The 21603-nt window shown below is 40.2% G+C and overlaps 1 protein-coding gene across 3 annotated transcripts in view; it reads left to right on the top strand.

Annotated features, from left to right (window-relative positions):
- Window positions 1-21603, top strand: part of MAK (male germ cell-associated kinase) — a 73895-nt gene that overhangs the window by 8544 nt on the left and 43748 nt on the right. For all 3 annotated transcript variants that reach the window (XM_006891603.1, XM_006891602.1, XM_006891601.1), the window contains exons 2-5: window positions 6617-6671; window positions 10588-10709; window positions 13999-14078; window positions 16173-16305. In XM_006891603.1, coding sequence (XP_006891665.1) covers window positions 6617-6671; window positions 10588-10709; window positions 13999-14078; window positions 16173-16305 — 390 coding nt within the window. The remainder of the gene's footprint in view (window positions 1-6616; window positions 6672-10587; window positions 10710-13998; window positions 14079-16172; window positions 16306-21603) is intronic.

The following is a 21603-nucleotide window of genomic DNA, read 5'->3' as shown; positions in this document are numbered from 1 at the left end:
AACTGATGCCTTTGAGTTGTAGTGCTGAAGAAGAGTGTTGAATATACCATGGACTGCTAGGAGAACAAACAGGTTTGTCCTGGAGAAGGTGAAGCCGGAATGCTCCTTGGAGTCAAGGATTCTGAAGCTTTGTCTGTCATACTTTGGGCATGTTGCAAGGAGGGACTGGTCCTTGGAGAGGGACATGATGTTCGGCAGAATGGATGGGCGGTGCAGGAGAGGAAGACCTTCGATGAGATGGATTGATTCTGTGACTGGAATGGTGGGGATGAGTGCGTTTGAGATGGCTAGGTTGGCACAGAATAGAACAGAGTTTAGAGCTCTTGTACATAGGGTCGCTATGAGTCGCGAGCCACTCGATGGCACATAACAGCAACAACAGCAACAAAGAAGAAAATTTATACTTTGGAAGTAGGCAAGGAATGCAATAAAAATTGATCAAGATGAGGTGAAGGGTGAGGCTTTGAATGTTGAGAGAACACTAAATAACAAAACAATAGGTACTTTTTCTACAAATTTCCTTTGGCAGATTTTCATTTAGGTCACTGGTAAGAAACCTTGCGATATGTGCTGCCATTTCAAAGAGTGGGAACCAATTTGACAGCAGTAGGTTTGGGTTTGAAACACTTAAAGAGCCCTGAAAGTGCTGCTCTGGGATAGAAATATAAGATAGTCTGCTTCTACTAAAATTTACAGCCTTACGGACCCTCGGAGGCATTTCTTAATGTGAGCTGGAATCAGCTCAACAATTGACTCAGAAACAATAGGTTTGGTTGAAAAGCACCTTTTGGTTAGGGTAGGGGAGGAGAAGAACTAAACATAATAAAAATTAATGTCATTTAGGGAGTCCTGGTGGCAAGATGCATTAAGTGTTGGGCTTGTACTCCAAAAGGAGATGATTCTGATCTCTCTTGGATGAGCAGCCCCCCTTGGTTCTAACTCTGGTGGTCCTATTGGTTAAGTAGTTGTGCTGCTAACGCAAAGTCATGAGATACAAATCGATGGTTGCTGCATGGGAGAAAGACCGGCAATCTCCTCCTGTGCTTTTGACAGCCTCTGAAAACCAACTTGGACAGTCAGCTCTGAGGAGTGCCAACTTGACTGCACATAACAACAAAATGTGCTCCAAGGTCACATTAAGGTCAGCCTTAAATGGACAATCTCCTCTCCTAAAGATTCTACCCTGAGAAACCCAGTGGAGGATCCCCATGAGTTAGAAGCAACAGCAGTGGGTTTGGGGGCTATAGTATGTTTTTGTGGCTGTTATTTGCCATTGAGTAAGAACCAACTCCTAGATAGCCCTTCAGCAGGTTCTGTAGATTGCAGATGCTTTTTTTATTTTATTTTGTTTTATATTGGTTGGTTTACACAGTTCATACACCTATTCTTTCATACTATCCTTCATTCACATTGTGTTTCATACAATTATTCCTATTATGTTTTATAAAATTAATCAATATTGAACTATGCCACCATTACCCTATCATTCCACATCTCTGCCAGATCTTTACCATTCCCTTTACCCACCTCTACCTCCACCCGCCCTCTCATTCCCCACCCCATCCTCACCCCTCTGCTCCTACTTGTCCCCCTCTTGGATCCTCATACACGTTTTGCTAATTATCTTTCCACTTCTAGATTAATGATCTTATACAGTATTTGTCCTTATGAGATTGAGTTAGTTCACTCAATATAATGCTCTCTAGTCCCTCCCAAGTTATGTAGTCATTTTCAAAATCATTGCTCCTCCGTGCTACCTAGTTTTCCATCATGTGAATGTACCACAACTTCTCAATCCAGTTCAATTGTGGTTGGACATTTTGGCTGTTCCCAATGTTCTTGCAATAGTGAAGAATCCTATTTGTACAGTTCTCCGCTTGTGTCTCAGTTCTAATTTTCTTGGGGTATATTCCAAGCAGTGGGATAGCTGGGTTTATATGGATTTCTATGTTCAGCTATTTGAGGAAACACCAAACTACCTTTTACAGTAATTGTATCATTTTACAATCCCACCAGCAGTGTATGAGAGTTCCTATCTCTCCACATCCTCTCCAACATTTATTGCTTGCCATCCTGTTAAACTTTGCCACTGCTACTGAAGTGAGATGGTACTTCATTGATTACAGAGGCTTTTACAGATTCACAGAGGCTGTAATTCACCTTGGGAAAGGTGGGAAGAGATTGCCCACCTTTTCCCATGAAGCAGCTCGTAGATTTATATTGCTTGCCTTTGGGTTAGCAGCACTACTTTTTACCTACTAGGCCATCAGAGCTCCCTAATAATCTTCTAGGAAGGTGGTAAATGCTATGGAGAACAGAAAAGGTACGGTATGGAAAGAAATCTAGTAGTAACACCATATTTTCCCTAAGATACTATTGAGAAATTGGAAATAGCCATGGAACTTAACTCACATTAAAGAATAAGGAATGGCAGTTTATTTCCTGTGACTAAACAGCTCTTTCTAGTCTCATACATGAGATTTACATATGCTTAAATTTCCTTTCACACTCTTCTCATATTTCTTTATCAAAAGGGTCTTCCTTGATCATTAAATCTTTACAAGATCCTTTGTTGGAGCATCTCATGATTCTCACAGATAACTTGCACTTGTGTTTGGGGTTATTCACGTCAAGAATGTCTTCTGTTCTCAAAAACAATGTATTTGAATTTTGTAAATAAACTAGTATTTTAAAAAAGAATGTCTTCTGTTAAATGCCATTATTTTAGCCATTATTGTTGTTGTTGTTGTTATGTGCTGTTGAGTCACCTGGACTCATAGCAACTCTATGTACAACAGCTTTTAAACCTGCCCTGTCTTGAGCCAATCTCCCTGACTCTGACACACCTACCCCTATTGTCCTAGTCACTGTATCAATCCATCTCATCTGGGGTCTTCCTCTCCTGCGCTGTCCCTCCTCCCTTCTGATTATGATATCCTTCTCCAAGGATGGGTCCATCTTGGCCATATGCCCAAAGTGTGTGAGATGGAGCTTCAAAATCCTAGCCTCCAAGGAGAGACTTGGTTTCACCATCTCCAAAACAGACCTATTTGTTTTCTTGGCAGTCCATGGTATGTTCAAGACTCTTCTCCAGCACCACAACTCAAAGGCATCAATTCTTCATCTGTTACGCTTAGTCATTGTCCATCTCTCTGATGCATAGCAAGTAATTGTGAAGACCATGGCCTAGATTAGGCTCACCTTAGTCTCTAGACTGACATTGTTGCTTCCCAGTACTCTAGAAAGGTCCCTAACAGCAGATTTTCCAAATGCAATTCGTCTTTTGGTTTCCTTATTGCTGGTGCTAAAAGTGTTGATTGTGGAGCCAAACAAGCTGTAACTGTTAACAACCTCAATCTCTTCTCTAGCCATCATGGTGCTGCCAATTGGCCCAGTGGTGAGAATCTTACTTTTTTTTTTCTTTGCCCCAGCAAAGTAGGTGTAGGTGTTGGATTAATAAATGAAAAAGAAGGTGGCAGGGAATGTAAGGGAAAAAAAGTGTATTGTTTAGCTAGTCCAAGAAATTGATTTATCTTTGTGATGATTGTTTTGTCAGGAAACGAAAGTATTTGTTGCAAACAGCTTTAGGAAGGTATTGCTGAGAAGTAGAAGTTGCTGTCTGACCTGGCACGGTATACCTGCCAGCCTACCAGAAGACTGGAGTTGGGGTGCTCAGTCAGGTTAGAGCTTCTTCTTGTGTGAATGAAGACCTAAGCCCCAAGATGTGAACCTGGTCACAGGTAGTACCTCTTCTGATCTAGGGTATGTGAAGAGGTGGGGTACCCAGTCTGAGTCTAAATCTTTAGACTGACATCATTGCTATGGAGAGGTCCCTGACAGCAGATTTTCCCAGTGCAGTTTGTTTTTCATTTCCTGGCTGCTGGTACCAAGGATTTTGATTGTGGAGCTGAGCAAGCTGAAGCTGTTGACAATCTCAGTCTCTTCTCTGTCTATCATTATGTTGCCAATGGGTCCAGTGGTTAGAATCTTTATTTTCTTGATGTTGAGTTTCAATACATATTGAAGTCTGCAGTCCTTGACCTGCAGCAAATGCCTCAAGACCTCCTCAGTTTTAGCAAGCAAAGTTGTGTCATCTGCATAACGCAGGTTGTTGATGAGTCTTCCTCCAATCCTGATGCCACATTTCTCCACATAGAGCCCAGCCTCCTGAATGATCTGTTCTGCATACAGGTTGAAAAGGTAGGTAGACAAGACACATCCCTGATAGACTTCTTTCCAGATTTTGAACTATGCAGTGTTTCCTTGCTCTGTTCTTATGCCTGCCTCAGGGTCCAAGTATAGACAAGTGCTATCTACTTATATGAAAATACAACCTCTAGGGAGCTCTGGTGGCCTACTAGTAGAAAACTACTACAATTGCAATCCCAAAGGCACAAGTTCCAATTCACCAGCTTCTCTGTAGGAGAAGGATGGGCAATCTCCTCACATGCGATTAAGTGCTTCTGAAAAACTACTGGAAGGTCAGCTATAAATTGGTTCCAAATCAATTGTATACAACAATAATAATTTGTGTCATAGGTGCTCTGGTCAAGTAGAGTGAGTGTGTGTGTGTGTGTGTGTATGTGTATGTGTGTGTTGCTAACTGTTGAGTCAGAACTAACCCATAGCTGAACCTCCAGTGGGTTTTCAGAGGCAGTTAATTGCATAGGAGGAAATTGCTCATCCTTTTCCCACAGAACAGCTGGTGGATTCGAACTGCGTGCAGCACAGCTTCTTGTCATTAGGCCATTAGTGGTCCCTTGGTCAAGTAGTAGATGTGCTTACTAATTGTTGGGTTAAATAAAATGTTAGCAGTTCAAACTCTGTGGATTTGGTTTGGGTTTTATATAAACCAAGATCTAAGAGCCTTAGCACACAGTAACCATTGCAGCTGGGTGCTAACTCAAAGGTTAGCAAGTCAGCTGTTCCATCCATAAGAAAAATATGTGGCATTCTAGTTCCAGAAAGATTTACAGCCTCAGAAACCACATGGGGCAATTCTATGCTATGGCAAAGGGTTGCTGTGATTTTTCAGAATCTACTTTATGGCAATGCATTATCTATGGTCCATATCACAGGATCACTTTTTATGCCAAATACAGATTTGATATATTTATCTCTCACCTTTGGATAGAAGAGTGAAAGTAAAGAACAAAGTTCAAGAAAGCTATTGCCAAAGTTAACAAGAGCTGTGATGGATGAGTAGGCCATAAACTTACGTGATTTGTCAGAAAAAAAAATGCGTAGTAACTATTAATTTTAGCAATGTTGTTATTTACCTTTGAGTTGTAACCGACTTATAACCAAACCACCCTCCATTGGGTTTTCAAAGGCAGCAAGCTTTTTAGATCTGTGTTGATATAAAGTTGTGCAGTTTAAATCCATCAGCAGCTCCATAATTTACAGCCTCTAAAAAGCTGTTGGAGGGTCAGCTAAGAGTCAGTTACAACTCAAAGGTAAATAACAACATTACTAAAATCAATAGTTACTTTGCATTTTTTTTTCTGACAAGCTATTTCAATTTATGGGCCTCTTATCTGAAGCTGGGATAATTGTGTAGAAGCTGTCAGTTTAAGTAATTTGCTAACATTTGCTATCAAATTTATGAATTCTTTACCCTCCTCTATCTGAAGTAGAGTATTTCCTACTTGGCTTTCAGGTGTCAGAAAGAGAGCAGAAATATGGAAAGGAATCAGAAAAGCATGATTAAAGAGAGTAGAAAAATATAAGCACTCACCCAAAAAGGCAAGATGGCGGTCTTAGTTTCCTGCTGTGTGCAACGTGAATTAGGGGTACAAAAGTTGAAACCAGATTCTGGCTCTGTGAGGAGCTCTGAGTTTTTTATGTCAGTCTGGGCCTATGCCATCTGGCATAGGCTGTCTGGTTGTTAATAAAGCCCATAGAATCCTGGGAGAATGGGGTACCTGTGGGGGAGGCAACATGGCATTCTCAGCTTCCTGCTGTGTGTGACACAAGGGATAATGACTAAAGAGGATAGAAGAATTGATGCCTTTGAGTTGCGGTGCTGAAATAGAGTTTTGAATATACCATGGACTGCCAAGAAAACAGATAGGTATGTCTTGGAGAGGGTGAAACTAAGTTTCTCCTTGGAGGTTAGGATTTTGAAGCTCCATCTCACATACTTTGGGCATATGACTTGGAGAGACCTATCCTTGGAGAAGGACATCATGCTCAGAAAGGGAGAGGGACAACTCAGGAGAGAAGGACCCAGGATGAAATGAATTGATACAGAAACGAGGGCAATGGGGGTGTATGTGTTGAAGTCAGAGAGACTGGCTCAGGACAGGGCAGGCTTCAGATTCGTTGTACATAGAGTCGCTATGAGGCACAGGTGACTTGACAGCACATAATAACCGCCACCTAGAAAGTAAGATGAATAAGCATTCTTTCACCGTTGTGTAAAGTAAAATTTCAAATCCCTTAAGGATCTTCATCAAGTAATTTTGGAATATATGGAGCAGAGGAGTTTTCCTTTGAGGAAGAAAGAGATATATTCTCTTTCTCAAAATAAGCTAACAATAGAGTAAGAAAGCCAGTTGTATACTTTATATCTTTGAATTTCAGCAGATGAACACTAAACTTTTCTTTGTTTCAGGATGAAGAGAAAGTTCTATTCCTGGGATGAATGCATGAACTTGAGAGAAGTCAAGGTAAAATCTTAGGGATGAAAAGAACCTGAGAACTATACTGTCTACTTCACATGTCTAGATCTCATTTCAGAGGACAGCAGCCAAGCTTGCTCTAGTCTTTTTGGGTAGCACTGCAGAGAGAGGCTTCTTATTGTTTCTCTATTATCTTTCTAATGTAATATTAGCTCACTTTTCGTAGTTCTACTATCAGTGGATAAAAAAAAATAGCTGTACACTCTTATTTGTAAATAGACTCACTTTCAAAATGGCATGTTATCAAACAAATGATAACTTTAAAAATTGTTGTGTACTGTCAAGTAAATTTAGACTTTTAGCACTGCCTCATAGTTTCCAAGACTGTAATCTTTATGTAGGTGATTACTATGTCTTTCTCCAATAGAGTGACTAGTGGGTTTGAATTACCAGACTTTGAGTCAGCAGCTAAGAGTTTGACTGTTGATCACAGCATATATTTGTGCCTCATGCTATTTATTTGTATTTTGTGCTGTATGACTTGGATACATTTTTTTGGACAACTTTGCATGGCATTTCACATGGTTAAGGCAGCCTTTCCATCTGTTGAATAGATGTAAAGAAAACGTGATCAGTTAGAGTATTTCTTTTTTATTGGGAAAAACATATTGGGGGTACAAGGAGGTGAGGGTTGTGGGCAGAAGGGTGAGGATGGGCCAGGATGCAGTTGCAGAGCTGCACAGTTTGGTCGGTGGGGGGAGCAGGTGAAGGAAATGGTGAGGATCCAGTGAGGACCAGTTACTACAGAGGAATGACAAACATTTTTCAATGGTAATTAAACCAACTTTTTTATTGATTTGGGAACTGGATGCCAACTCTCTGGCTTCTTCATGCTGAACAGGGGCGTAGATGTAAAGGGGGGAAGGGAGGATGCTTTATCACCTTACTGGTGGCCTTGGGTTAAAGCTGCTTGCCTTCTTGCTCTGTTAGAAGATACTTTCCTGTCATCTGCTCCCCTCTGGACTGCAAAGTGTTTTCCCAGGTGGGTCCAGTGGGGATGGCTGGTTGAACCCAGAGGCTCCATCCTCCTTTGCTTCCTTAGCTGTCAGTTGTATTTCCTTTTTGTCACAGGCACTGGGTTCAGGGTTAATTCTGGAGTAAAACTCCGTGTTAAGGTTACCTATAGGAAAGGGAGCAAACCTAGAGAGAACAAACTTGTGAGTTACAAATAGAAGGGCTTTGAGGGTGTTGCTTTCAGGTTTACTGGGGGAGAGGGCGACAGAAGGTGGCCTAGATAACATTCTCTGGATACCCTAGGCATTCTTTTTTTTTCCTTCCCCACCCAGGGGTCAGATGGCACAATCTGGGGACTGAGGAACTCACCCTGAGGGCCGCAACGGCTCGCCCTGAGCCAGGGGCCGAGGGCAGCCCACCCTGGGCAGAGGGCCGCTATGGCTTGCCCCAAGCTGGGGGCTGAGAGCAGCCCGCCCTGGGCAGGGCAGCTCCCCCAGGAGCTGGCTGGTATACTCCCCCTCCAATTGCCCCTACTCCAGTCTGATCCCCTCGCCTGACCGAGGACTATGTGGTCAGGGATAGTGTCTCCAATTCTAGCACCACCACTTTTACCCGCCCCCATAAGTGGTCATACTATATTTTGAAGAAGGTGTCACTGTCCTCCCCCTTTATATATGGTAAAGGGAACCTGAGAATTGTGAACAGACTGCCCCCAGGTCTAACCATCTTTTTGACAGAAGCATTCAACAGAACAAAATATGTGGTGCATTTAGGATGTTGTTCCTCTTGTGCATGCTGCCACTGTTAATTGTCATCAAACTCACAGTGACTTTTAACAATCCATTGTATAGGTAATCATCTTCTTTGGCCTGTCCAAGGAAACCCAAACCTGCAGATGGTGGGGCACGCATCCCATCTCCTGCCTCCCACACAGGCGGCCAGTGGGTGCATGGCCCCTTTCGCGCGGGCGGCTGGTGGGCGCACAGTTCCCCCACCGCCGCCATCCTGGCTCCAAGAATTCTCTCCAGAACAAGTCCACCTTGCAGCAGCGTGGTGGCTTCACTGCACCATTCTTGAGGAGGGCCGGTGCCCAGCATTCATCCCGGGTGAGGGAATCCATTGGTTCCGGCTGTGGAAGCCTCATGGCGCTGCAGCAGCTGTGCAGCAGGGCGCGGGCTCTGCGGGAGGGGGTTGGGAGCCGTGAGACTCACCCATTCCTCCTTGGGAATCCTTGAATTCCTTTTGTTGAGCCTCGATCTTCACTGAGGGCCAGTCATCAACTGATTAACTGTTCAATTATCAATAAGCCAAAGTCTGTAGAAGGCCATAGTGGCCCTGCTTTAAGTGGTTCACTGCTCCTGCAGCTCACCACGCTGTCTCTGCCTCCACCGCTATCTTGGATCCAAGGCTCAGTTACAGTATTTAATAGCTGTGCTGCAATCCCAAAGGCACATGGTTCAAATCCACCAGCTGCTCCAAGAGATAAAGATGGGCAGTCTCCTTCTGGTTGATTAACCAACTCTGAAAACCTGCTGGAGGATCAGCTATGGGTCAATTCCAACTTGACAGTACACCACCACCACAACAACACTGACCTAAGGAACTCTGGTGATTCGTGTGTTATATATTACTCAGCTAACTGAATGGTCGGGGCTTAGAATCACTAGTTGGTCTGAGGGAGAAAGATGGGCAGTCTACTTTCATAAAAATTTACAACCTTGGAAACCCCCTGGAGGCTTATTATGAGTCAGAACTGACTGAAAAGCAGTGGGTTTGGGGTCTTTTTAGATTATAATTAACTTGGTTTAATGTTGTACTTAAATCCTTTATTCAAAAGAATTACAAGTTGAATTGACAAAAGTTGTCTAATACACTTACAACAATGACAAAAAATTAGCTAGCTACTCAGGCTGCCAATACACAAATACCTCAGAGGATTTGGCTCCTTAGTTTGGAGATTTAGGGTCATAGATTCTAGGGACAGCCTAGTTAATTGGCTTAATGACGTGCTCATTGCTTCTTAATGTTCTACCTCCTGTTCATGACATAGTTCTTGGGGTGTTAAAATCTTGAATGCAGCCTTGTAAGGCGATAATCATTACATAAGCAGACTGTTAAATCTTTCCTCAGAAGGGTTCAAATTGCCGGCCTTTCGGTCTCTATTCACTTGAAGTATCAGTGGAAGAATAATCAGATAGAGGAGGAAAAAGTGACTAGTACCTTCAAGAAACAATTGCCTTCTTTGCCATGAGACCAGGAAGAAGTGAGTGGTACCATTTTGAGCTAAGATTCTTTAGAAGAATCCTAATCAGAAGGGGGGAAATGGAACAGAATGGAAAATTCTCTTGGACTCCAGACGTTGCAGTGTGGAGAGTGGATGAACTCTCGAAACTATTGTTTTAAAATAATCTTTAAACCTAAGAAAGCAGTGAATAACTCAGAAAAAGAGAATGAAACTGGTTATATAACTATCATTGAATTGTACATTGCACAGTGGTAGAAGCAGTTTAATTGGTGAATATTTTGCTGTGTATATTCTCGACAACAAAAACAACAAAGGGAATAAAATTATATTTAAAAAAATAAAAGTACCCAGTTAACTGAATAGGATGATTACTCTTCTATTTTTCAATTTGGAATCCTATTCAGTTAACTGGGCACTTTTATTTCTTTTATTTCTACATGTTTGTTTTTGCTGTGTGTATTCTCAACAAGAACAAAAAGAATCTTTCTTAAAATTAAAAGTGAAAAGGCAAAAAGAAAATAAAAGGCTAAACAAAACTATTACAGTTTAAATTCTAAAATATATTTTAATTGTATAGATATTAAAATGTGAGTTTTTAATGAGGTCAGAAGGAATACTACATGACTACAGTAATGAACATGACTGACATTAACTTTACTAAATAAACTGCTGAAACTTTAAGGATTTTAATTTGCTCTTTTCCAGTCTCTGAAGAAACTTAATCATGCCAATGTGATTAAATTGAAAGAAGTTATCAGAGAAAATGACCATCTTTATTTTGTATTTGAATACATGAAAGAAAACCTCTATCAATTAATGAAAGACAGGTATGTCCATATTTTTATAAATGCTGATTTTCCCGTTATTTCTTTTATGGGTTGCTTGAATTTCTACAATGTGTCACATTTTATAATATACAGATCTAATATCTAAGAAACAGATTTATTATAAAATAATAGCATTTGACATTGAAGAACCAGCTTTGACATCACTACTTTTTTTCCTTAAGTCCAGATAAACCTTTTGTATAAGCATTTATACAAAAGGGAGCTCTGGTGGTCTAGAGGATAAGGAATTGTGGTGTCAACACAAAGATACACAGTTCAAATCCACCAGCTGCTCCAAGGGAGAAAGATAGGCTATTTCCTCCTATGTAATTTGTTATTATTGCATACTGTCAAGTTGAAACTGCCCCATAGCCGACCTTCCAGCAGGATTTCAGAGGCAGTAAATTTTAAAGATTTCCCATCTTTCTCCCATGAAGCACCTGGTCAATTCAAACTATATACCTTTGCAGTTTACAACCTCTGAAAATTCACTGGAGGGTCAGCTGTGAGTTGGTTTTGAAATGACAGCACATAACAAAAACAACATACATACAAATAATTTTGAAAGAAAAAACAAATCTATAGTTTAATAGGAAGCTCTGGTGGCTTAATGGCAAGGAATTGCACCACTAATGCAAAGGTACATAGTTCTAATCCACCAGCTGCTGCATGGGAGAAAGATGAACAGTCTCCTCCCATGTGATTCTTGCCTCTGAAAACTCACTGAAGACTTCACTATGGGTCAGTTCTGATCTAATGGTAACACAACAGTAGTTTAATACTCAGTAAGCAATGAATGAGGAAGACTAAAGAATTGAAGCCTTTGGATTATGACACTGACAAAAGAGTATTAAATATTCCATGGAGTGCTTAAAGAACCAACAAACTGGTCTTAGAACAGTAGCCAGGGTACTCCATGAAGGCAAAGATGATGACACTTTGTCACACATAATTTGAACATGTTGTTGGGAGGGCCCAGCCTTTGGAAAAGGATATCATGCTTGGAAAAGTAGGGAGAGAGGATCCAGGAAGGAGAGGAAGACTGTAAGTGCATGTGGGTAGACACAGGCTAAAACAATGGGCTTCAGTACAGCAGAAATTGTGAGGACAGCACAGGATCAGGCAAGGCTGTCAGTAAGAGTGAGAGTGGACAGCAGGGGTTTGCAGAAACAACACGAGGTAACAACAGAACAAATTGTAAAAATGATCTTCATTGCTCTGTCAAGCATTTTAGGAAATTCTAGTGAAAGAATGAAGCAAGAAATGAAGTAAATTCCAAGAAAATTTCTGGTGAGCTCATTGATTAGAATGTGTAAGTTAGTGATCAAACTTAATACATGACCAATCCCAAAGGAATTCTAATTTTTAAACATAAGAAGAGAATCTTTACAGAGTTCATTTGTTTCTTCTGAACTTGGAGAGCTTAATACTGTGGTGATAGTTGTCCTGGTCACATCTTGGAGATAAATGTCTGTTTTACTGTTTTTAAAACCAGAATTGTTCAACAAATGGCTCTAAAATAGCTTTAGAAATGTTAAATTTTTAGTATAATAGCATTTCTTGCTCTCTGTTAAGCACAAAATCAAGTGCTAGGTGAACTCTGGTGGCCTAATGGCAAGAAGCTGCACTGCAATCCCAGAGGTGAACGGTTCAAATCTACCAGATGCTTTCCTGGAGAAGGAGGTACAACTTCCTGTACCAGTCAGATCCGATTTGACGGCACACACACAAACAAACACAATGAAAAAAAAAAAATCAAGCCCTAAGGAGATTAAGTTAATTTTTTCTTAAATTCTTCACTTTAAAAATATTTCCTAAAAAAAAAAAATCCTGAAGGTCTATTCTTTTTTCAGGCAGATGCCATAACATTAATAAGAGTCAAGAAAAATTTTCTACCCCTCCATATTTATTCTTTTCCCACATTCCTTGCTAGCTTTTGTAGATCAACATGTATACTTTATTTTTTAATAGTCATAATTTTAATAGTTGTAGTTTTTAATATTCATTTTTAGTTCCATTTTTAATAGTCATAATTTTAATAGTCATAAATGTTTTATTTATTGACTTAAAAGGTGGTTGTTTGGGTTTTTATTTTTAATTCCCATGTAATTAGTCTTCATGGTTACCATAGTTGTTGTTATGTGCCGTCAAGTCGCCTGCGACTCAGGTTCTATTAAATGGCTATCCCAGGCTACACTTTAAGGGGCTCTGGTGGCAAGGAGTTGCACTACCAACCCTAAGGCACTCTGTTCAATTCCACCAAAGCTCTGTGGGGAAAAGATGGGCATTATCCTCCTGTGCAATTTAAAACCTCTTAAAAACCCTCTGGGGGGGGTTAGTTGTGAATCAGTTCTCACTCATTGACAACTATCAGGAAGAAGCTGCACTTACCTCTTTGAACAAATACTGATGGTAGGATAGGTTGGTAATTTTAGTATTTAAAATTGATGAATTATATAGCCACTAAGTGGCAGTGCAGCTCCTTTTGTCCACTAGGCCACCAGAGCTCTTAATATATGCATTGCCGTTATGTATACTGTTGAGTCAGAACTGACTCATAGCAAACCCTCCAGGGGATGTTCAAAGGCTGTAAGTCATAACTACAAGTCATTAACTCCTAGATGTAAGGCGAAGGTGGTTGTTGTTGTTATGTGCCGTCGAGTCATTTGCGACTCATAGCGACCCTATGTACAACAGCCCTAAACTCTGCTCTGTCCTGTGCCAATCACGCTGTCTCTGACACACTCATCCCGATAACCCCAGTCACTGAATCAATCTACCTCATAGAGGGTCTTCCCCTCCTGCTCTGTAAAATATCGAATTTTGACAACTTGATACTAAAAACTAATCCAAGTTAGTAAACTTTAATTTTAATTATATGTTGAAATGACAATATTGTGTTAATATGGAAGGTAAATGAAGATACATTGTTGAAATTATTTTCACTTATCTCTTTTTTTACATTTTTGTGGGGTGGCACTGATATGTCCACCAACAGCCTAACTAATACAGATTTGCACTCTTGGCTTGTTACTCAGTTTTCTAATTTGCTTTTGCTTATTTTGTATAGCTTCGAGTTTAATTACTGGATAAATTTGTACAATTCATTTAGTGTTGGATTTGAGTTCTTACCAAACATTAAAACAAAACATGTTGTAATGTTCACCTTGTAAATTTGCAATCTTATCAGTATAAGTCCTAAAATAATCATTTTAGCTATAGATCAAATGGTTGTTCAAAAGTCTTGAGGGAAATTATCTAACTGATTATATGTTCATTTTTTTCACAGAAACAAGTTGTTCCCTGAATCTGTCATCAGGAATATTATGTATCAGATATTGCAAGGGCTGGCATTTATTCATAAACATGGTATGTTTCTTTTATGACACATTTCTCTGCTCCTTTAGATTGTCAAGATGTATGCTCAGAAATTGAATACAAGATGTTACAGAGTGTTGGACAGTTACGAGTTTAGAATGAGTCTCTGGGTGGTACAGATGCTTAAGTGCTGGAAGACTAGACAAAAGATTGTGGATTTGAGCCCAACAGAGGTGTCTTAGTGGTAAAGCATGATTCTCTTCTTAAAGGCCAAAAAAGACAAAAACACACGGATTGGCAACAACAGATAACAGCAAACCACTAAAAAAAAATTAAAATAAATCAAGATATTGTCATTGTTAATGTGCCATTGAATCGACCATATTATTTTGATGTATCTGATTATTCTGTGCAAGTGTGTTCTGTCACTTGCTAATTTGATAATTCTTAGTGTTTCTTAGTGTTTCACTTCCTATCTCTTGGTAGGTCTGATAAAGGGAGGTGTGTGTATTGTTGTCTGTTCACTATTTGCGCACTGCAGTTGAGGACAGGCTGCATAGTCTTTCATTGATCAGGTGGAACAAGAGGTCTTTACTCTCGTCCAATGAGTGAAACTGCTGGTGGTGTATGTGTGGCTGAATACTGTTGCCACCGTTCTCATCATGAGATAGCTGCTGTTCCTGAGTTCCCTAGCCAGCCAGACCAGTGTTCAAAATGACTGGACCGTGCTGTTTACAAATCTGTGCTCTGTTGGTCCCATTCTTTTTTTTTTATTTGGTTTCTTCCTTCAGTTGATGTTTGAAGTATTTCTTTATCTTTTCCTTTTCAACTCAGGATTCTAGAATTATGCTCCATATCTATTATCTTTATTTTCTGATCCTTTGGTTGAAACAGGCTCTTATCTGCCTAGTCTGCCGTCTTACCAAAAATTGAGTGTTTCTCTAATTAGAGGAAACTATAGCCTTTTAAAACCAAAATTTTGAGTAATGTGAACATTAGTATTTAATTTCAACCATCATAAACCCATCATGCAACTTTATTCATGTTAGTTTTATCATGGAAGTGAAACAAAAACCACAACTGGGTCATTTTGAAAAAGAATAGACTCCTTTCATCTACTATGAATATTAATGTTTAAATGAATTGAAGAACCTATGGTGTGGTGGTATTAGTTTTCTTTAACATTTAGTTCTCCTCCCATGCTATTTACCACACTGGAAACCCACTAGAGATTCAGCTACAGGTTAGGTCCAACTCAGTGATACACAACAACTGCATAGGTGCTGTCAGATATAATAGTTTGAAGGGAATATACCCCCAGATACTCTAAAAGAGTAGCTGTCAAAGTAAGACACCATATTTTCTTTAAAACAAGACCACATTACCAATATTATTAAGAAAGGGGAAAATTTCAACCTTACAAATGTGTATTTGGTTTGATATTCTAAGATTTAATTGAGCAGTGGTGATAAATAATTAACTAGTTCTTGAATTGACTGAATTATTTTACCTGAACAAAATATCTGTGTTTGTTGTCAGTGTTGTTATTATGTACTATTAAGTCGTACCAACTCTTAAATGACCTTCCAGAAGGTTTTTGGGGGCAGTAAATTGCACAGTAGGAGATTGGTTTTTATCCTGGGGAGCAGCTGGTAGGTTGAAACCACCTGTTTTTGGATACTAAAGCAATTCCTTACCACGAAGCCACCAGAGCTCCCCACACCCAAAATCTATGTTTACTGAGTGGTGGTGGTGTTATTAAATGTCATCAAGTCAGAACCAACTCATATCTGACCCTCAAGGGGGTTTCAGAGGTTTTAAAGAGCATGCAAGGAGACTGACCATCTTTGTCCACAGTAGCTAGTGGATTCTAACCACCTGCCTTAAGGGTCACAGCACACCTTTTACCAATAGCCCACCAGAGCTTCCTGTTTATTTACTAGGTCAATATCTTAATTGAATCATACACTCTTTGTGAACTTTCTTGCCAAATTATTTTGAAACTAGGATCTCCAACTCCTATCACTATAAACAATGTGGTTTATTTTCTGTATGGAAATTCAAGTTTCTAATTATCATTGAGAGACTTAGTTTTATTTATTTAAACATAACAATTTATGAATTTTTCCTCTTTCTTTTACCAAGGCTTTTTTCATAGGGACATGAAACCAGAAAACTTACTTTGTATGGGTCCAGAACTTGTGAAAATTGCTGATTTTGGTCTTGCAAGAGAATTAAGATCACAGCCCCCGTATACTGATTATGTATCTACCAGATGGTAAGTAACTTTACCCATCTCCTCTAAGTCAAGATGCATTGCAGAGTGTATCTGTCAATATGACTTTTCCTAGCCATCATTCGACTTTGGTATGTAGATGGGCAGAAATATGTAAATGGAGTGTGCTAGCCTTTCCACAAAAGGATTGGCTATCTACCATTCCACAAGAGGATTGACCAGTCCAACCAGTCTGCAACTGGGTTGCCTAGCCTCACCAATTAATTGAACAGCTCTAAATGCAGAGAAAGACCTTTTGGTGCCATTGAACAAGAAGCAGCATCTATGGCTGAATTGGAGACTTGGCATGAAATGGGATCTTGTGGAGGAGAGAGCCAATTCTCAGGACTGAGAACTTGGGGACATTGACCTGAAGCCACAAACCTTGAGACCGAGGTGCCTGCATGCACATTTCAGGAGCTATCATGACTGTATTCTGTTATTCATATGGATGTTATTCATTGGACCTTTTGACTTCCTCATTTTGGTCTGTGATTGATCACACTGGATTTTGAACACAGCAGAGCAATAAGATTGATGTTGAGATGAGTAGAAAGAGATATCAGAGTGTCGGGGAAATATGTCTGACATCATGTGAATTGGGTTGGTGTTACTGATGCTGTTGATAGGGACAGTTCTCCTTTGTGAAGTTGGTAAAAGTCAGAATTGGCTGTGCCCATGCATCCTTTTTTACATGCACAAATTCAAGTTTTCCTGTTAAATGTTTTCCTGGAGATTCCATACCCATATTTGGAATTGAAATGACTTTTCTTATTAATGAAAGAAAAAGACATAAGAATGTCATTCATTCATTCAACATATTTATTTAATAACTATTACTCTTCTAAATTCTGTGTGCATAACAGTGAGTGAAAGGGGGGGGAGTTATCCCTGTTCTTCTGAAATTATACATGAATTAAAAAAGTAAATTAAACATTATTCTATGTCACTGATATGTCTTGGAGAAGGTGAAACCAAGCTGTTCCCTGGAGGTGAGGATTTTGATGCTTTGTCTCACATATTTTGGGCACATGGCCAGGGGGCACCAGTCCTTAGAGAAGGAAATCATGCTTGGAAGGGTGGAGGGACAGCACAGGAGAAGAAGACCCAGGATGAGATGACTTGTTTCAGTGACTGGAAAAATGGGTTTAAGTCTTTTGGAGACTATAAGATTAACTCAGGATCGGGCATAGTTCAAAGCTAATGTACATTGGGTCACTATGAGCCACAGGTGACTCAAGGGCACATAACAACAATGGGATTCTATGGGGAAAGTTTTGAATATGCAGAGAACATAAAAAGATATAAGAAATACACAGAATCACAGTGTACCATTTCAGGAAGTAGTATATGATCTAGAATGAATGGTAATGAAAGAAGTTCAAACTGTATTGCAGGCATTGTAAAAGAAATAAATAAAATAATAAGACCTCAGGAATTGATGGAACAACAACTGATGTGTTTAAATAAACAGATGCAGCCCTGGATGCGATCACTAGTTTATGACAATTTGGAGGACAGCTACCTGGCCAACTCACTAGAAGAGATCTGTATTTGTTTCCCTTCCAGAAAAAGTGATCCAACAGAATGTGGAAGTAATTGAACAATATCATTGATAATACATGAAACTAAAATCTTGCTGAACATTTTTTTAAAATTACAGAAGTAGTACATTGACATAGAACTTTGAGAAATTTAAGCTGAATTCAGAAAAGCCACAAGAGATATCATTGCTGATGTTAGGTGAATCTTAGCAGAAAACAGAAAATACCAGAAAGATGTTCACTTGTGTTTTATTGAGTATGTAAAGGTGTTTGACCATGTGGATCGTAACAAATTATAGCTAACATTGAGAAGAATGAAAGTTCCAGAAAAATTATGCACATAAAAAAGCTATACCTCAACCATCTGTATGCTGGGCAAGTAATTTGAGAAGCTGGACTATATGAAAAAGAATATGGCACCCAGATTGGGGGGAAACTCATTAACAACCTGTGTTATACAGATGATACAACATTGCTTGCATAAAGTGAAGAGTCTTTGAAACACTTGGTGTAGAAGATCAAAAACTACTGTCTCCAACATGAATGAAATACAGAAAGCAGAAATCCTTTTCACTGGATCAGTAGGCTACATCATGATAGATGGAGAAAAGATTGACGTCAACAATTTCATTTCACTTGAATTCACAAGCCACACCCATTGTAACAGAAGTCAAGAAATCAAAAGATGTGTTACATTGGGAAAATCTCTTGTCAGGGACCTCTCCAAAGTACTAAAGAGCATGAAAGTACTTTTAAAGACTAAGGTATGCCTGATCTAAGCCATGATATTTTTGTTTGCGAGTGTCAAGGACTGTAGCCTACAATATGAATTGAGGCTCAATGTCAAGAAGACAAAGATTCTCACCACTGCACCAGTTGGCAGCATCAGGATGGATGGTGAAGAGATTGAGGTTGTACACAGCTTTAGTTTGCTTGGCTCCGTAGTCAACAGTCTTGGCACCAGCAGCCAGGAAATTAAAAGGCACATTGCCATGGGAAAGTCTGCTGTTAGGGACCTCTCCAAAGTACTGAAGAGCAATGGTGTCTCTCTGGAGACTAAGGTGCGTCTGATACAGGCCATGGTCTTCGCAATCACTTGTTATGCATCAGAGAGTTGGACAATGACCAAGGAGGATAGAAGGAGAATTGATGCCTTTGAGCTGTGGTGCTGGAGAAGAGTATTGAGAATACCATGGACTGCTAGGAAAACAAACAGATTTGTCCTGGAAAGGGTTAAACCGGGTGGCTCCTTGGAGGCAAGGATTCTGAGGCTCCGTCTAACTTACTTCGGACATGTAGTGAGGAGAGACCGGTCCTTGGAGAGGGACATCATGCTTGGGAGGGTGGAGGGACAGCGCAGGAGAGGAAGGCCCTCTATGAGGTGGATTGATTCAGTGACTGGGATAATTGGGATGGGAGTGTCAGAGACAGTGCGATTGCCACAGGATAGAGCAGAGTTTAGGGCTGTTGTACATAGGGTTGCTATGAGTCGCAAGTGATTCGAGGGCACATAACAACAACAACAGCCCTGTGGAAATGTACAGTGAAGAAGGATGACAGAAGAATTGATGCCTTTGAGTTTTGATGTTGGAGAAGAGTACTGAATATCCTGTGGACTGCCAAAACAACAAACAAGTCTGTTTTGGAGGAAATGCAACCAGATTGCTCCTTGGAGTCAAAAATGATGAAATTTCGTCTTATATATTTTAGGCATCTGGTCAGGAAGGGCCAATCTTTGGGAAAAGACATTATACTGGTAAGGGAGAAAACTCAGAAAGAGAAGACTCTCAACTAGATTGACACAATGACTTTAACAATGGTCTTGAGCATAGGGATGACCATGAGAATGGTGCAGGATAAGAGACAGCTCACATTTCTTCTTCATAGGGTCACTATGAGACATAATTGACTCGAAGTTCTCTAACAACTACCACCACCATTGGAGTGCATATGCAAAGTCATCAAAAGATGTGTGACAATCCCAAGCTGCGAATTCCCATCAACAGTAGATTGGCATATTCTCTCAGCAGTGAGAATGAAAGGTTTACAACTTATGCAACAGTGTAGATGAATCTTCCTGACATGTTCTGAGAACAAGAGGCCAGACAGAAAAAGAGCACACACTGTGTATGATTCCAGTTTTTAAATATAAAAAAATAGAAAAAGCTAATTCTGTGGAGCTCTAATCAGGAGATCGTGACACTTACTGGGAGAGTAGTTGTGTGTGCCACCGAGTTGGAACCAATCCATAGCAGACCCTCCAGCAGGTTTTCAGAGGCAGTTTCATTGGATGGGAGGAGATGACTCATCCTTCTCCCACAGAGCACCTGGTGGATTTGAACTGTGCATAAGAACTGCATGCCTTTGGGATTACAGTGCAGTTTCTTATCACTAAATGCTTTCTGGTTGCTGATACTGTACAATGTCCTAATTTGAGTGTTGCACTCATGCATGTATTCCCTGTGAGTACCCATCATGTACACGCTTGTGATACTTGCAGTTTTCAGTATATGCATATGAGACATAAATTAAAAGAGTGTGTGTATGTGTGTGTAGGTGGCACATTATTGTACAGAAAATATAGAAATGGGACAGGGAGTTGGGAGCAGTTAGGGAGAAAAAAGGAAAATTGGGGCATGAGGGTGGGGAGAAGAGTTCTGGATGACACTTGAGGTCAATATCAGGCAGGCTATAGGGGGGAGATAACATCTAAGTCATGGAAACTATCAGTGGAGATTCAGTAACTAAAAGAAACTTGTAACTCTCAAGTGGAAACCGACTCGTAGCTGACCTTCCATTGAGTTTCCAAGACTGTAAATTGCACAGGAAGAGCTTTCCCTTCTTTCTCCTGTGGAGTCACTGGTGTATTAGAACTGCTAGAGAGGCGTGGGTCCCTTAAGTTGTGAGCAAATCAAGTGTGAGTTCTGCAAAGAGAAGCATGCATGAGGACAGGAGTAAGACCTGTAGTTGGAGAGGTTGGGTGGTCCCGGTGCCTGAGACCTTGTAGGTCATTACAAGGACTGTGTGTGGCTTTTTTTTTTAAAAATTTTTGTGTGAGTGTACCGTCAAATCAGATCTGACTGGTACAGGAGGAGATTGTCCCTCCTTTTCCGGGCAGAGCATCTGGTGGATTCGAACCGTTTGCCTCTGGGATTGTAGTTGCAGCTCCTTGCCACTAGGCCACCAGAGCTCCCCTTGTGTGTGGCTTTTTAACCAGAGTAAAATAGGCAGCCACTGGAGAGGTTGAGAAGTGTGACATGATCTGTCTAATGTTTTGAAAGTGTCACTGTGGTTGTGATGTTGGCAACAGAGACTAAAGAAGCCAAGACAGAAGACAGAAGAAGTTAAAGGCTAGTATACAACTCAGGCAGGAAATGATAGTGTCTCGGACCTGGGAGCAATAGCCGTATTGAGGACTCAGATTCTGGAAATGTTTTAAGAAAGAGCAAAATTGAGTTCCTGATGAATCAAATGTGAGATGTGAAAAAAGGGAGCGGACTCCAGGGGTTTTTCCCTGAACAAGAGATAGATGGAATCACTGTAAATTAAAATAGGGAAGCTCCAGGAACCCTTTGGGGAAAATACTGTTTTCTTTTGGACCAAATGTGAGATATATATATCTATATCTCACATATACCACATATACATATACCACATATACATATATCTCTCACATATATGTATATCTCTCACATATACGTATATCTCTCACATATACGTATATCTCTCACATATACATATATCTCTCACATATACA

This window comes from Elephantulus edwardii, unplaced genomic scaffold (assembly GCF_000299155.1).
Source record: "Elephantulus edwardii isolate Elephantulus edwardi_28Jun2011 unplaced genomic scaffold, EleEdw1.0 scaffold00101, whole genome shotgun sequence".
Lineage (NCBI taxonomy): Eukaryota > Metazoa > Chordata > Mammalia > Macroscelidea > Macroscelididae > Elephantulus > Elephantulus edwardii.
The sequence above is the reverse complement of the archived record's forward strand: the minus strand, read 5'-3'. Positions and strand labels throughout refer to the sequence as shown.